General features: G+C 53.1%; 3 protein-coding genes and 1 long non-coding RNA gene across 4 annotated transcripts; 3 read left to right on the forward strand and 1 right to left on the reverse strand.

Moving 5' to 3' along the window:
- Positions 1-386: 386 nt before the first annotated feature.
- On the forward strand, positions 387-1296 carry LOC128269777 (uncharacterized). The gene is made up of 4 exons (XM_053007181.1): positions 387-435; positions 613-744; positions 825-1086; positions 1152-1296. The coding sequence occupies exons 1-4, from the start codon at positions 387-389 to the stop codon at positions 1294-1296; spliced, it is 588 nt and encodes a 195-aa protein (XP_052863141.1).
- A 236-nt stretch (positions 1297-1532) lies between these two features.
- LOC128273331 (methyltransferase-like protein 17, mitochondrial) lies at positions 1533-3249 on the forward strand. The gene is made up of 3 exons (XM_053011273.1): positions 1533-2483; positions 2543-2823; positions 2889-3249. Exons 1-3 carry the CDS (start codon positions 1533-1535, stop codon positions 2989-2991), a joined length of 1335 nt encoding a protein of 444 aa, XP_052867233.1. The 3' UTR covers positions 2992-3249.
- An 867-nt stretch (positions 3250-4116) lies between these two features.
- Positions 4117-5268, forward strand: LOC128274195 (uncharacterized). Its single transcript, XR_008269293.1, has 4 exons — positions 4117-4470; positions 4526-4762; positions 4838-4966; positions 5070-5268. It is a non-coding gene; the product is annotated as an uncharacterized LOC128274195 (long non-coding RNA).
- A 565-nt stretch (positions 5269-5833) lies between these two features.
- On the reverse strand, positions 5834-16344 carry LOC128269778 (platelet binding protein GspB-like). Its single transcript, XM_053007182.1, has 7 exons — positions 15793-16344; positions 15359-15711; positions 15194-15280; positions 15021-15121; positions 14591-14948; positions 12307-14525; positions 5834-11751 (listed from the first exon to the last, which is right to left on the reverse strand). The coding sequence occupies exons 1-7, from the start codon at positions 16342-16344 to the stop codon at positions 6701-6703; spliced, it is 8721 nt and encodes a 2906-aa protein (XP_052863142.1). The 3' UTR covers positions 5834-6700.
- Positions 16345-16409: the final 65 nt, after the last annotated feature.

Consider the following 16409-nt stretch of genomic DNA (forward strand, 5'->3'; position numbering starts at 1 on the left):
CTGTCGGTGTGTCGTCGAGCTGACCGCAACTTGTTTTCTCCCGCATTCACCGCACGCTGGCGGGCTTTGGGTGATTTTAAGTCGGAAAGGAAATTTCACTCGCCTCGCGTGTCTCCGACCGGTCAGTTTCACTTTTGTCGCTGTGCGTGCCGTCCACGCAGCTGGCGCAAATCTCGCGTGCCGTTTTTTTCTTCACTTTCGCGCTGCATCGAACGGGATATCGGAAGGAAGTGCTGCTAGAACTGTTTCGTAGAATGGCTAGCCTGCGAAAATGTCGAGTGTCCGCAGACGGTAGCGCTGTGGTTTTGGTTTTAGTTCTTGTGGCTCTGGCCGGGACCACAGCGGTAAGCTTGGATGCTGAGCCAACATCAGTGTCCGGTCTGCCAATGGACTGGGAACCTTCATCGGCCGTGGAACTACGAGCTGTGCTGAGGTGTAAGTATGGCGGGCAACAATCAAATGTAGTATACGGTTAGTGTTCGGTTACCGAAGAGTGTTGTAGAACCGATAATACTACGAGAAAAAGTAGAAAAAGCAGCGCCGAGGGTTAACTAAAGTTAATTTGAGATGCTTTTAACCCATGCAAGAACCTGTGTCTTTTCCACCAAATAGCCCTTAGAGGAAAGACAGTACCCAGCAGCGATCAGCCGGAAGGAAAACAGATACCCACGTTCTCCGCAAACCCATTATTTAGCCCGTCCAGTCCCTGCAAGTGTGTCAACGGAATATGTAGCTGCTGCCTTGGTGAGGCCCGTTTTTGTGTTGTTTGCAAGTGCGGTGCACGGATATAACATTCCCCCAAAATGCTTGTTCCTTCCCAACAGGAGTGTTTAGCATGAACGGGTGCGCAAACATTACCTACATCCCGGAGGACTTTGCGTTCGAGTTTCGCATGATTTTCAACAATCGCGTCATGACCAAGCGCCGAATTAGTGGCAAAAATCCGGCCCCAATCTGTGTGCACCCGCCGCGGTTCGATTTTGTTGAAGTTTGTGCCAATTTCTACGACGTTTATTTCGTCGGCCGGAACATGCACGTGTGTATGGAAATGAATGGAAGTTTCGAAGGATTTGAACTGTTCTCGAGGTAAGCGGTCGGAGTCTGAAAAAATGAGGGCACCAAACGCTAACGGAAATGTTTCTCATTTGCAGATCCTTCAACTGCCTACGAGTAGGCGATGCGGGAGTGAAAATTTTGAAACCCGGTGAGCAGATTGGAAGCTCCGTTAATCCGTCCCTGGAGGCTGAAATTGATTCCGGCGATGATATCGAGGACTACGACGAAGCGGTCGTGTGACCCGTGGGAACACATGCTGTGGGCTAAATACAAGCTGCATTTTATTAAATAAATTATTTTCATTCAAATCACACATGAGTTTTAAAAAAATACAATACAAAACAGCCGCCGCCGCCTACGTTTGTCGGTGCTGAGTCCTGTGTGTCGGGCGGCTGTCAAGCATGACGTTTGAATCGCGCGTTCCGTTCCGAGCAAAACAAAACACACCGATTTCTGTTGCCTAACGAGCCGGCAAAATGAATCTATTTCTTCGCACGTTACGTGCCCACTGTGATGGAACCGTAAGTACCATATGTGCCCCACTGTCGTTTGCCTTCGGCCATCACGCCCCGTACACAACGAAAGTACGGTGCGAGCTTGACCGGGTCACCGAACACGAGGTGACCGTAAACGGGCTGAAGCCTCGCAAGCACCGAGGACGCATCAAGTGCAGCAACACCGCACTGCCACCGGAAATACAGGATGCGATAGCCAAGTGTGCCAAAGATTTCCCACTGAAAAGCTTGATCACCGATGGGCGGCGGCTATCGAATTGTATCCGCTCGCGACACTGGCTTCCCCTAGATCCGCCCACCGGCGGGCGGCGGAAGAATGCGACCACCGACCGAGTTCCTATCAGTGCCGAGCGGCAACCATCGTCCGTTTTCGATATGCACGACGAGTACAGCTGTCTCACGCAGCTGGTGGGCCGGGCCGATGCCGAGTATGCGGTGCTGACGCGTATTTTCACCGAAATAAAGCAGCGTGATCCGGAGCTGCGGCCACGCAGTTTCCTCGACTTTGGTGCCGGTGTCGGCACGGGCACGTGGGCCGTGTCAGAGTTCTGGAAGAAGCATTTGTATGAAATTTTGTCCGTTGACAAATCCCGCCACATGAACGATCTGGCCGAGCAGGTGCTGCGCCACGGTGATCCCAATAAGGCCATGATGCTACGCAACGTGTTCTACCGACAGTTTCTCCCGGCGAATCCGGACCGAAAGTATGACATCGTGCTGAGCGCATTCGCGCTGTTCGATCAACCCACCACGAAGCGGCTTCTCGAGCTGGTTGACCAGCTGTACGCCACCTTCGATCGGTATTTGATCCTCGTAGAGCAAGGAACGAACGCCGGCTTCCATCTGTTGGATGGTGTACGCGAGCATATCGCACGGACACACACCGACGACGGTTCGCATTTGTTTGCCCCCGTAAGTAACTGGCCAAGCCATGGCCAAATGGTGGTGCTGATCGGTGCCCTCTTTTCCAGTGTCCACACAGTTCACCCTGCCCTCGGATAGCGCAGAACGACGGAACTCCGTGCAACTTCGATGCTACGTACCGGCACAGCTTTGTCCCGGCGAGCGAAAAACAGTTTGGCACCATTCGGTACTCCTACCTAGTGTACACGAGAAATCCTCCCGACAGTGCGCAACGTTTTCCGCGCCTGGTGCGTCCGACTGCGGTGCGCTCGAAGCATTGCGTTTGTCACGCTTGCGGTGCCGATGGCGCACTGCACGATGCAACGTTCACAAAGTCGAAACATGGCGAGTAAGTAGCCGCGAAGAGGTGGTCATTCGAGTTGTGATGTCTTTTGGAATGTTCATTTTTTTCAGAACCATTTACCGCTGCGCCAAAGCTAGTCGTTGGGGTGATCTGTTGCCAATGAACGTCCAGTGGGATAACTCCGCGGGTGCGCCAAACGAGGACGAAAGTTAAACACTTACCGGTCAACTTGCTTCCGTTACACTTCCCCCTAGTTCCAAAGGGTTCGAAAGGACCTAGAGAAAAGAACCGCAATAAAAGCGTTGGCGTTGGATTAAACAGATACCGGCAAAGTTCCCTTTGCTAAGCGACTACATAAATTGATAGCCTCGTGTAGAATCGACTATTGACGACGATACATCGAATTAAAAGACGCCCGTAATGGAAAGAAGCTTCGGAAGGAGATAAACTTTAGTGTTATGATTCAAGTAAAAAGACACGCATGTAATCTGTTTCCATAGAATTACCGGAATAAACCAAACCAAAACCGGCCTGCCAAATATTTGTTGACGTGTTTTGGTGTAAGCCTGCTAAGATGATATCCTTATGTAAGACTACAATCCTGGACTTCGGTCGAGTAATCCTGTTTTTTGACATTCATTCTGACAGCGCGGTTAACACTGTTTAGATCTAGCCAGCGTCACTTTCGATCGTCTGAGTACAAATCGTTTTTGCGCAGTGAACATTCGTGGAACAATATGAACCTAAACGATTTGCCTGACGAAGTAAGTCCATTAAAGTAAATGTAAATGTAGCTTACTAACAAGTGTTTGCTTTCGGCAGGTTTTATGCATGATTTTCGACAACCTCGATCTGCACGAGCTGAAGCTAGCGTCGCTCGTGTGCCATCGGTGGTCGACGCTTACTTTTGCTGGGACAAGGATGGACCGAGTGTGCTTGGTGCCCTCATATGAAAAATATGAATTTTTGTTCAATACACAAAGGAAGTATCGCAACGTGCGTGAAAGGGGTTATTGGCCGCACGAAGGTGGATGGTGGGTGCTTGAAAATACATCACTTACCCGGATACTGCACACACTGAAGCTGCCCATTCGAATGGTGGAAATACGCTTCGTTCAATCTTTCGAACAATTGCGATTGATTCTGATGGAAGTTCCTGAACTACACCATTTGAAGATTCATGACGATATTAATTTTACGGTCGACTGCAAAAGGTCGAATAGACCGTTCCCAGCTTTACCGCAGCTCAAATGCCTGCAGCTCCTCAACGTGCATATGGGAATGAATTTATTTAATGATTGGTCCTGTACCAATATGCCCAATTTGCAGTGTCTCTACATGAACTGCGCGACAGATCGTGACCTGGAAACATGGAAAAGCATGAGTGGACAATTAAAACTCGTTCACGTGTATCGGTTTAGTGCAACATACTTCCATCCTTTTCTCGAGCAAACTTTCGCACTTCTAGAGGATTTCACCGTGGGTGAAGTTTGTTGCGCAGCTTCAAGCAGCAGTAGTGACTTTTTTCGACGTCACCCCTTACTTCGAAGATTCTCCATCTCCGTGGCTGTTCCAGTAGAATGGATTCGAAGCATTACTAGCCACTGTCCTGAGTTGACGTATCTACACCTGTATTTGCTGAATCCGGAAGCAGGATTATTAGCGTCTCTGGCGCAACTGTCCAAGCTGAAGGTAAGCAAATAGGGCGCCGAAAAGAATATTTTACTTAACATACCATTTTTTCCAGCACCTGTCTTTAGAAGGAGAAGTGAAAAGAAAGCTGTTTCGTGGAGTTATCGTATCACTCAAAACCGTACATTTAAATGTGCGCTTTCCTGTGGTTCTGCTGAAGAACCTTTGCGAAGTCGCGCTACAATTGAGCTGTCTAGAAGTCAAGAAATATCGCTTGTCCCTCACTATGTTACAGTTCATTTTGGAGAGGTTTTCTAGTGTCCAACGGCTAGAACTATGTTTTAGAAAAGGGGTAAGCTTAGCCATTAACCCTAGATCCTTCGTTGCTACAACGCCGCCGTTTCATTGTCTTTGATTTCTTTCGCAGATTCAATTGCGCGATTCGGTTAGGTTTGATCGATTAGAACATTTGCAGGAACTGATAGTATCGGGCGCTCATTCCATCAGTTGCATTCATCGCAACAACGCTCGCTACTTGACAATGTTACACTGTGAGGTAAGTGTTCAATGTATCAGACAGAGAGAGGGTCGTGATGTTTAATAGAATAAATTCTTCCCCACTCTTTCATCGCTCAACGCTACACCTTCGACGCTTAAAGTTAATGGATGATGATTTGAGCGAGCTACCGGAAAAGTTCCCTTTGTTAAAGAGATTGATCCTCGACGAATACTCGGTGTTTCGGCATATGGTCGAACGGCTACATAAATTGATGCCCTCTTGCAGAATCGACTATGCCGACAAACGCTTCTACCCCGTTTGACGATGTGACTGCGAATTGAAAGGCGTTCGTAGTGATAAGAAGGTGCAGCTTCGAAAGGAAATAAAGCTTATTTTTCTTTCTCGACGAAAGAAGCTCCAACACAACGCTTTGTTTTAAATATTTGTATGCCTTTTTGTTTATTACCTTTCAAACAACATGTGTACAGTTCACATATGATCGCCTTCCTAGGGTTCCGATTAACGTTGCGTTCCGTGTTTTTTGTGTGTTTCGTTTGTTTATTACCTCTTATTGCCCCGCGCTCCTTCCTGTCCCTAGAGCCCCTGTTGCTGCTGCTAAACCTTAACGGATGTTCATTTTAAATATCTATATCAATAAAGCGCGACGGTTAATAATGCTGTCCAGACACTATGTTATTACTACACACGCTTGGCGAGAACGAGTAACCCTGTTCGCGTTGCGGACAACCTTTCCCCCTCACGGACAGACGGCATTATTCGTATAAGAAATTACTGAATATTTGGATACCACATTTTACCCTCGCTTTCGCGCTTCTGTTGTCTCTGTTGTCGAGGATCAGTTCCCGTCCGCCCGGTAGCAGCCGCTTGGCGTGTCGGCCAAAATAAACCTCCCTATCAGACACGCAGAAGATTCCCTGTCACTATGTTCGCGATGCGTTACACTACACTCTGAACAAACGAAGGAATTAAAACGTGATCAACGGATAACGAGCAAAGTGGGACAAAAGACGGGTGCCACGAAGCAGCGGTGTAGCGGTGGCGCGGTACTTGAGAGTGCTCTTCTTAAATACTTACACAGAGACGCGCGCGCCTTTTGATTATCCCTTTTGACATTACTTTAGACTGCGCATTCCGTCGGGAGGACCCCGATCATCCCCGAAACGTCCTTACATAGCTACGACGCACACACGCGTTACACGATAATTAAGAAAAAAGAATAAACATGTACAATACACAACTAAGACCATTTTAAAAAGGGGATTCGATTCGCTTCGCCAACCAAACAATGACTCTTGGGTGGACTCGGCTGACGTGGTGCTGCCACACAATCGATCCGTGTAGCCGGACTGACACCCAAACAATTGGTAGAAACTAAATGCAATGTAGAAATTTTTAATGAGAACAAATTACTGACTGGCACTGCCTTCATCTGTTCGGCCCTGCCCTGGCCCCATGTGTGTGATCGGTTTAAAATCGTTGCGTTTGAGCAATGGCGTTGTAATACACAAGAAAAGGCACACTACAAACGTGTGCCATACAGGAAATGTGGCCGTACGGGCGGGTCGCGATCCCTGCATCCCGGTAATGTTCCCGGGGGGCGGCTTTGCCTCTTAAAAACAAAATGATTCTGAAACAAGGATTCATCAAACCTCAAACCTCTTTTTGACAGCTCCGGCCGGTTCCGGCGCAGAGTTCGCTTTTCCCTTTTTGGCTATCTACTACACTATGTTCATGCGTTTTCTTTACAATTACGCCACCGCGGCGTGTCACCTAGCGTCTCATGGCTGGCAGGTAGGCCGAATATGAGGAATACATGGAGTTTTGCTGCGCCCGCTGGATGGCACTGGGGTCCTGGTACTGGGACTGCATGTTCATCATCTGCACCGGCCCGAGCTGGGCCGGGTTCTGGATGAAGCCGGCGGCCGGATTGCCGATGTAGCCACCGGTTCCGGTCGATTGTGCCGCCGTCATCCGGTACCCGTTGAGTGACCCGTACGGCGACATTAGGTTGGTGCTGATCGCCACGTTCGGGCTTACGCGGCTGGACGTGTTGGCCATGTGCTGGATCTGGGCCGACGAAGCGTTCCGCCGGGCAGCGCCCGCAACGGCGGCCGCGGCCGCCGCATTCTGGGCGATCGTCGGCACGTTCATGTTACCCGCGTAGTACTTGTGGTAGTTGATGGTGGACATCTGTGCCGAATGGATCGGTGGTGTCGCGATGTTGCGGGCCACATTCTGCACCATGCTGTTAGCACCGGCCCCACCCGGTGCGCCACCACCACCGGATCCTGCGGCCCCCGGACCGTGCGGGTGGGGAGCATGGTGCGCCGACGGCGGTGGAGTTACGGGCGAATGGCAAATGTCCACGTTGGTGGTTAGTTGCTGGAGCTTCGACAGGCAGGATAGTGAACCACCCTGCTGCAGCTGGCCACCACCGGCCCCCGGCGGTCCCTGGCACGATTGGGGTTCGTGCTGTGGCGTCGGCGTCGGTGTGGGCGTCGGTACCGGTGTTGGTGCCTGCGGGATCGGCGTGTGCGAACCGGGATGGCTTACACTGGCGCCGGATTGTTGTTGTTGCTGTTGTTGCTGCTGCTGTTGCTGCTGTTGCACGTAGAAGTTGTTTGCCGACGAAACGGCACAAGATGACACGGGCGAAGCACCCAACCGCTGGTGCGGACTGTGCAGACTCGCCGGGGTGTGATTGTTGGACATGCGGTGCTGGATGACACTGCCGTAGGAGGTCGGCGACTGCGGGTACGGTGGCACGGTTTGTCCCGGCAGCCCGAGCTGCGGACCGAGGTAGCCTCCTCCACCGGATGCGACGGCAGCCGCAGCGGCAGCGGCGGCCGCTTGATGCATGTTTTGCGAGTGCGCCTGGTGATTCAACGACTGACCGTACGATTGGTGCATCTGTTGCTGGAGGGCCAACTGTTGCTGCTGCTGCTGCTGTTGATTCATACTGGCCGCTTGCATTGCGGCTTGCTGCTGTTGTTGCTGTTGTTGCTGCTGCTGTTGCTGTTGCTGTTGCTGCTGCTGATGCTGCTGATGATGACCTGGGCTGATGATCGGTTGAATGACGTTGCTCACGACGGGTGGCGTAGTGCGGCTCTGGTGCCGCTGCTGCTGCTGCTGCCCACCACCGCCTGGGGTTGGTGTGTTGCGGGACACCTTCGGAGTGGTGGAACGCTGCGTCGCGGCATTTCGACCTCCGCCCGACGCAGTGTGTTGTGGAATCTGTTGCTGCGCCAGATGGGCCGGATGTTGCTTGCCACGGTTGTTGCCACCAGCACCACCTGCGCCACCGCTGTTCGCGATTATGGTCATCTGCTGCTGCTGTTGCGCATGCTGAGGACTCGTTTCCGGTAGGTGTGCGTGCATGTCCGGGAGGTGCGTGTGCATATGCATCTGTGTTTGATGCTGTTGATGTTGTTGCTGTTGCTGCTGCTGCTGCTGATGCACGGAACAGTCCGAGTAGGATCCGACGTGCTGCGAGACTACACTCGGTGGCCGGATCGCGTCGGCCGAGTTCTGTGAAGTCATATCGCTCGATATACTTGCCGGCGATTCGAGCCCGAGCTGGCTGACGTCAATATCGCACTGACCGTACTGGTGCAGGCTGGTCACCGAGTTGCTGGTCGATTCCGGTGTGTACACACCGATGGAATGTACATCGCTCTGCGGAGGACCGCCACCGCCGATCGACGAGGCCGTTTGCTTCATGTCACCGGCCGGATTGCCGGTGGCGCTACTGTCCGAGTGAAGATCCGGTTCACCCGATCCCGGGAACGTGGCCTTCATCAGATGAAGGGTTTGCTGCTGCTGCTGCTGCTGAACCGCCGCATGACAAGAGGGTGGCTCGGTCGCCGTCGCCGCTTGCTGCTTGGTGGCCGCCACCATACACGAGGAATCGCTCAGCTTGTTGGTGGAATCGTTTTTGCTTTTCTGAATCGACTTATGCTGCTGTTGCTGCTGCTGTTGCTGGTGCTGCTGCTGGTGCTGCGGATGTTGGTGCTGGGCGTGTTGGTGTGGATGCTGCTGATGCTGTTGTTGCTGGGGATGCTGAAGATGCTGATGCTGTTGCTGGTGATGTTGCGTATGGTGCTGCGGGTGTTGCTGTGGGTGCTGCACTAGTTGGCCCGACAGGTGGTGATACTGATTCGCACTAGCCACGGCCTTCGAGCACAGCAAACTACTATCGTACGGCGAGGGACAGAGTTGACCGTGTTGCTGTTGCTGCTGCTGTTGTTGTTGTTGCTGCTGTTGCTGTTGCTGTTGCTGTTGTTGTTGTTGCTGCTGTTGCTGTTGCTGCTGTTGTTGGGTGGAATGTGCAAGATGATGAACTTCCGCAGATTGGTTGCTGGTCTTGAACTTCCCGGCACCACCGCTGCTATCGTCACCGGTGGCCGCAGCAGCCGAGGACGATTTCGACGATTTTCCGTGCTTGTTGGTCGATCCGGAACCCTGGTCCTTCCGATCTGCCTTCACGTTCGAGCGCTCCTTCGCCTGGTAGGGCGTTGGGGTTGGTGCCGGCGCCGGTGGTACCTGCTGGTACTGCTGTTCTTGGTGCTGAAACGTGGAGTACAGATTGGAAGGGAAACTGCTGTACGCCATGCTGGTGGCCAGATCGAGATGGAACTTGTTCGGTGACTTCTGATTGCCCGTATCGAGATGGGACAGGTTGTAGCCCTGATGGTAGTACGGATCAAGCTGCCAGTACTGCGACGGGGCATAGCTTGGCAACTGATTGATGCCCGCAAACTGCGAGGTCACCTTGTTCAGATCGATGGTGGTTTTTGGATCGTGCATGGCCGTATGCTTTGGGGTGTGTTTTTCTGGCCGACAGGCCGCATTCGAGTTCATGCTCATCATGTACTCCGAGCCCGGCTTACTGGCGGTGCCCATCATCCCCGCGCCGGACATCATCATACCTCCGCCGGTCACAACACCTCCTCCGGCAATGCTTACTGCAATGCTGCCTCCCATCGGACCCATGTTCGGGCCGTTAGGACCTACGATAGAACTCGGATTCCCGGTCCCTCCCAACGATCCACCAACGGTACTGTCCATTTGTGGCATGTTCGATTTGCCGGCACCGGGCATATGGTACTGCTGATCCGGGGCCACTTTGCAGTGATTCATGGTACTATTGACTGCCGTTGCCATCGGTCCCACTCCGTTGCCCCCGTACGAAGAGGCTACGTTTTTCATCGCTTCCTTCCGGCCACTATCCTGCCGCTTGCTCGAGGCAACCGATGAAGACGTCATCGCAGCGGCCGACGACAATGGGTCACTCTTTGCGGTAGCGGCGTTCGTCTGTGAACTGGATCGTTTAACGGACTGTTGCTGCTGATGCTGGTCGGCCATCACCGATGAAGATCCTTTGGCGGGCTTAGCCACAACTTGTGCGCTGGTCTCTTCGGGAAGGCTCATCGATGCACTCAAGGCACAGCTGTTGGTGGTGGCGCTGCTGGCAGCGGCACTGTTGCCGGCAGATCTATCCTTTCCGCGCTTGGTCGGAGTGCCACTGACAACGTCTCCGTAGGTGCTGTTCCTTGCTTCGCTGACGATGGAGTTACCTGCCGCACTTGTAACGATTGCCATGGCGGAGGACGTAGACTGCGGAACGCCGTTACCGGTGTGATGGGTGCCCAGTTTCATCTGTTTCTCCACTGGCGCATTCGTTGGTTCGTTTTTTGCCGCCTTTGAAGCCGCTAGTTGGAGGCCGTGGACCGTGTTTGTACTATTCGTCGATTTTTCCTTTTTCGCATCTAAGCCACCTGGGGCATCGTAAAGCTCTTTATTTTGCGTCGCCACAGCTGCAGCACCGTCAACTGCTGCCTGTGTTTGCTGTGATGGTTGCGTAGCAATGGTCGGGCCGCTGCTGTTACCCACCTTAACGCCCGTTACTTCGTCGTTCTGTTTGATGACGGACAGCAGATCGGTTGGATCTGACTGGTCAACAGGAACCGTTGTTGGCGTAGGTTGCAGTGTATCCACCACCATTGGTTTAGTCGACGGTGGATCCGCTTCCATGGTCTTCATAAACTTCTTTTTATGCATCGCCATTTCATGAACGGCCACATTCATCCCGCTGGCCATCGTCGAGGACTGCTGTTGCGCCGCGTGGTACGACTGATGTTGGTGTTGCGTTTGTTGAATAATTCCCTGCTGCTCGCCGTTACTGCTTTTGGAGGAATGTTTATCGTCGGACTGTAAAGTGTTCGCACCGCCGGTGGCGACAGAAACTTCAGACACCCTAGCGACAGCATCTTGCTGCTGTTGGCTCCTCGTATCGATTGCGGGCTCAACTTTTGACGCTTCTTCTGCTCTCGGCGGCTCACCAACGGCGGTGGACGGTGGTAAGTCAACAATCACCTTCGGCCGACGACCCTCCTGATGGTGGTGTTGATGCTTATCGTAGTTTTCGTTAATTTTCAACACACTGGCCGTATTGCTAACCGCTGTTCCTCCGTGTGCCACACCTGCGTCGGTCCCCGCGGGAATGTTCGACGATCGTCCCACTGGTTCCTCCACTCGAACGGGCTCGCCAACGGCGTCCGAGCCAGCTTTGATGGTATCGTCGGCAGGCGGAGCTACCGAAACAGAATCATCAACATTTCGTGCTGTTCTTCCACTTTCCAATGGTTGCTTCGGTGCGGCCTCACCGGTCGCCAAGTTACGGACTGCTGTGGTGTTAGTAACGTTCAAGCAGTTTTTTGACTCTGTTATCACCGAAATCTTTTCGTTGATTTCCACACCGTTCACGAGGGACTCGTTTATGACGCTAGTTCCGTGGGTGGTCGTTTGGTTCACCAATCCATCTGAACCAGAGCAGGTTTCCGTTGATTTTTTCCGGCCAATGGCTGATTGTTTTTCTTCCTTCGTTTCGCCACCATCCAACTTCACGCCGTGCGCTGCCGGGGCCTGTAGGATAACGCCATCGGTTTGTTCGCCCTTTGTCGGACTTTGTTTCTTCTCCTCGATCCTATCGGATGTTGGGTTCGTTGGTTGTGAAGGTACTTCTGGCACGATGGGCCGACCGATGGTAATACTACCATCCGTAGGCAAATGTTTGCGCGGGGTTCGCTCTTTGCCCGCAGCAGCAGCATCGCTCTGATTCTTTCTTGGCGAATGATCAGTAGTCATTTTTGACGGTGCGACCCGATCGTTCCTTTCTCCGACCTGATGGCTTGTGAGGCGATTCGCCGAAGATTCAATATCCCGATTGAGCGCCTCGCTGCCGACGATACCTTCTTTCGATCTCTCTCTTCCTCCGATCGCTTGTTTCGCTTTCATTGCAATCACCGTGTCTTGAACCGATTTCTGCCCAACTTCCGAAGCAGCTTCTTTCGGTCGCCGTTGTTTGGGGAGCGCACTTCGTTCCTCCGGTTCGTGCTTTACCCGCTTAGTGTCTGGGCTGGACGATTGATCACCTAACCGGGGTGAAACCTTGGGTGAAACAACGCCAAGCTTGCTGGCGGTTTCGGTGGCATTGCTCGGGGACTTTTTAGCCGCGACCGTCAGCGGTGGACGTCGCGTTTCTTCCTCCATCTCGTCATCCGCTTCACCCGACGAGCTTTCGCTCGCTTCGCCCATACTGACGATCGGCTTCTTGCCCTGTCTTGCCTTTTTATGGCGCCCTGCGACAGTTGCCGGAGGTGGTTTATGGCGAGATTTGTTGTTCGTGTTGCCGCCAGTAGCCTGCGGTGTGATGACTGGCGCGAGTGAAGCTTTCTTACCAGGCGACACAGAAGCGTTGCTAGCCGCAGGCAATAAGGAACTACTATCGACCGGAGCCGATACTTCAACGATTGTGTTGTGATGCTTTTGTCGTGTCGATCCCGCCGCCGCCGAGATTGATCGAAAAGGTTTCAATTTTTCGTCCGCCACCATCGAAGCCACTTCAGCCGGTTGCACCGTTGGTTCCACCGGTTCGGTGCTATTGGCCGGACTGCTGGCACTAGCTAATCGCTTTGAGTTGCGCATTCCCAACCCTCGCTTTACGCTCGCCAGTGTCGCTTCCGCATCCCGTGTCTTCATCCTCTCGTGGTCCACCGTGCGCTGCTGATGATCATCCAAGTTGTTGTGTCCACTGGTTGTCTCATCTTTCAACGACTTCAGCCCCTGGTTCGACGTTCTGCTTCTGCTAACGGGCGTCATGGGTAATGGTTTGGGTTCCGCACCTTCCTGTTCGGAGTCCGACAAACGAAGGTTTAGCCGTTTCCGCCTGAGACCACCAGTGCGGGCCAGCACGGGTGAGGAATCCTTCGGCGCATAACTGCTGCTGGATTTCTCTTCCACATTCTCTTCCGAATCTAACCGACGTCGTTTACGAAGCCTCTCGAAAGTGTTTCCAGCGTCGCGCTTTGAGGATTGCTCCTGTTCCGCGCCCCGAATTCGTTTCCGGCCTACATTAGCGGCACCTCGCGCTCCGATGACCGGTGACTCGTCGCCATCGGAATGTTCCTCAAGTGGAGTTTTGCTACGCGTAGCGTGAGCGACTCCGCTGCCTGTGACTTCTTTCGTCGTTCGTACAGACGGTTCCGGCACCGGGGAAAGACCCTTTTCACGGCGTTTTCTTTTTCCCATCTCCCGTGCTGGCTGCTGTTGCTTCTGTGAAGCACTAACTGCGCCACTCGTCTCGGGCATCGGAGCGGAGACACTTGCATCATCTTCACGATCCGATTCCTCTTGCTTTGGAGTGCTGCACGTTTCGGTTTTGGTTTTTACCACACTTCCGTCCAAAGCTCCACTTACGTCCAGCGCTGGACTGGTATCCTGTTCCGAAAATGAGGCGGCCGACGTGAAAAACAGTGGCGTCCACCGAAGGCATTCCGATTCGATGCGCAGTCGCATTCTTGCCCGCACCATCCGCTCGTGCTGTTTGTCCACCTGCCGCCAGTCGATGCAGACCAGCGGCTGGTACACCTTGAAACCGCCGCCACGATCAATCTTGCGGTACTTGACAAACGACAGCAGCTGAAGCGCGAGCACGATATCCGGGATGACCATGCCAGTTTCCTGTGAGATTTGCCGCAGCGAAAACGGTGTCCGACCACCGCAGGTCCGGGATCGATGATCGTGCAGGAAGTTCAGCACGGTCGACTTCCAGTACGCGTAGTACGAGACGCGCCCCAAATCGGAGAGCGGCTTTTCGGGGGTGCCCGGTTGACCCTCTTCTCGGCTCAGGAGGTAGCTAAAGTCGATCAGGAACCGACCGTAGCCCTGCCGCTGGTACTGCGGCATCGTCATGATGCATGACACATTGTACTTCTGTTGACAGTGTTTTTCCTTCGAAAAGTAACCGACCAAGTGGTAGCCCTTGCGATCGTAGCGCGTGAGCACGTAGAACAGAAACGGTTCCACGTCGTAGTAGAGGGTTTTGTGGTCGAGAAACAGTTTCGCCAGTAGGCACAGGTTTTGACAATAAATTTTGTTGGCGTTGCCGTCCACTTCGAACACCGACACACCATCGTGCCGGTAGATTTCCGTTCCGGGCGGGTTGCGCCACGAGCACTTGTCTTGGTGTCGCTGCAGAACGGCCTTGCTTTTCGTGTACTTTAGACAGAACTCGCACAAAAACAGCTTGGGAAGTCTGTAATGGGAGAGAATGGGAGTGTTGACCAACCAGTTCAGACCAACCAACGGCGTGTTGCCTACCTAGCATACTCCTGGGGAAACGGACTCGAGTACCAGGTTTCGATTTCGTACTTTCCAAACTCGATCGCCGCCGGGCAACGTTCCTGCGCTGCCATGAGCTTCGACGGTGAATGCTGCAGAATGCTGCCACTGCTCGCTGCCAGCGCCAGCTGTTGGTTATGGTGGTTGTGGTGGTGATGACTGGGTGGACGTTCGGGCGAAAAGTGTCGCCCTCGATCGGCACTACTGTGGCTGTTGGTGCTGGGATGTTTGTTCGACGATCGCGATACGCCTACCACGATCTTCGTGGACTGTTCCCTTACGTGCTTGTAAAGTTCGGCGTCTTGCAGCGTAACACCATCGGGAAGCGTTTGTTTCTCTGTAGGTCGGAGACAGAGAAGATATGTGTTAAATGATCAATCCAGCAAACATGCTCAGTAATCGACATTACCTATCGCATCCTCGATCGGCGAGTCATAAGGATTTCGGTAAGGTACTGATAGACTCGGGGTATCGGCACATCCCTTCGCTTCCGTGTCCCCCGTGAGCAACCTGACAAAATTGTACAGTAAACCGTTGGGATCATTCAACAACAGACATCTCCACCCGTTGCCACACAAGTACCTTTTACGCTTCTTTTCACTGGCCACTGGTCGCATGATGCCCGATTTTCTGTCGCTGTCCTTCGAATGGTTCAAGCAGTCGGAACATCTGTGAGGAAACGATATTCGAGGCAAAGTGTGTTGATTACAAAGCAAAGCCCAGGCTTTCCGCGCGCGCACTACTAACCTCCATGGAACTTTATACTTCTTAGTGTCCGGCAGAGACGGATCTAGGCAGGAAAGGTGAAAATTTTTCTTACAGCTCCAACAATCCAACAAACAGACGCCCTTCGCGTCGTCGTCCTCGTCACAGGCGTCACACGTCTTGCATTCCTCGCAGTGCCAAACGTTGCCTTTGTCGAGCAATCGCGACAACCGGACCGACGGTGGACATTTACTGTTGCCGTCGGTGTTGGTTGCACAGCTATCGTGCAAACCGGCCCCACAGCCCCGGCACTGGGTCAGCGGTTCTGCGTCGTCGTCGGAAACGTTTCCATCCGCGTCTACGCACACCACACAAACACTGCCTTCGCCGGAACGCTAGAAAGGAGAAACGAGAGGCGCGATTAACGGCGATGCTGCGCAAATGGTTCGCAGCCTACCGCGATCTATCCAACTTACATTCAAGTGCTTGGCGCCGCGCTTTTTCGGTGACGCTGATTTGCGTTTCGTTAGCGGTTTAAATACCGGCCCGGGTTTGTACAGTCGGCCTTCCTGCATGACCGTGTCCTCGCCGAGCGCGATGCGGAGCGAATTTCGGATCACACTCTTGAAGTCGGTATCGGGCGAGATGTGCAAATTGTTCGTTTGCTGCACATAGTTTTCGATGGACTTTTGCGTGGAACCATCGAACTCGCCGAGATCGCGCACCGCTTTGGCGACCAGCCGCGACAGATTGCTGTCGTTCGTCACGTTAACGAGGCGCCGCTGCGTCGACGTTGGTGCCTTGTACGAGTGCAGTCCCTTGTTGTACACTTTGATCACCGAGCCGGCCTCGACCGCTTCCTCCAGCTTTTCCGCGACAATGTCCTCGTGAAACTTGTGATGGCTACCGATGGCTTGGCAGATGCGCTGTATGCTCGGTCGTTGTTTCTGAAACCGGATCCGTCTGATTGCCTCCAGGATCCACTCTTTCCATACTTGCGGGCTCACGTCATCTTGATTTTCACGCATTTTTTTCCTCTCTTAGTTCCGTTCGCCACCGCTACACGGCACGAAGCCAGGGGAAGGGGAAAGAA

The sequence above is a fragment of the Anopheles cruzii genome, chromosome 3, assembly GCF_943734635.1.
Source record: "Anopheles cruzii chromosome 3, idAnoCruzAS_RS32_06, whole genome shotgun sequence".
Classification (NCBI taxonomy): domain Eukaryota; kingdom Metazoa; phylum Arthropoda; class Insecta; order Diptera; family Culicidae; genus Anopheles; species Anopheles cruzii.

Bases quoted from the DNA above. Each gene is read 5' to 3' on its own strand.
- LOC128269777 (XM_053007181.1), top strand. From the start codon at position 387: ATGGACTGGGAACCTTCATCGGCCGTGGAACTACGAGCTGTGCTGAGG. The intron at 436-612 runs GTAAGTATGGCG...TCCACCAAATAG, and splicing joins ACTACGAGCTGTGCTGAGGT to CCCTTAGAGGAAAGACAGTA. The intron at 745-824 runs GTGAGGCCCGTT...CCTTCCCAACAG, and splicing joins AATATGTAGCTGCTGCCTTG to GAGTGTTTAGCATGAACGGG.
- LOC128273331 (XM_053011273.1), top strand. From the start codon at position 1,533: ATGAATCTATTTCTTCGCACGTTACGTGCCCACTGTGATGGAACCGTA. The intron at 2,484-2,542 runs GTAAGTAACTGG...CCTCTTTTCCAG, and splicing joins GTTCGCATTTGTTTGCCCCC to TGTCCACACAGTTCACCCTG. The intron at 2,824-2,888 runs GTAAGTAGCCGC...CATTTTTTTCAG, and splicing joins ACAAAGTCGAAACATGGCGA to AACCATTTACCGCTGCGCCA.
- LOC128269778 (XM_053007182.1), bottom strand. From the start codon at position 16,344: ATGCGTGAAAATCAAGATGACGTGAGCCCGCAAGTATGGAAAGAGTGG. The intron at 15,122-15,193 runs GTACTTGTGTGG...CAATTTTGTCAG, and splicing joins AGTGAAAAGAAGCGTAAAAG to GTTGCTCACGGGGGACACGG. The intron at 11,752-12,306 runs GTGCGCTCCCCA...GCTCTGGTTCAG, and splicing joins GCACGAACCGGAGGAACGAA to ATGGATTGGTGAACCAAACG.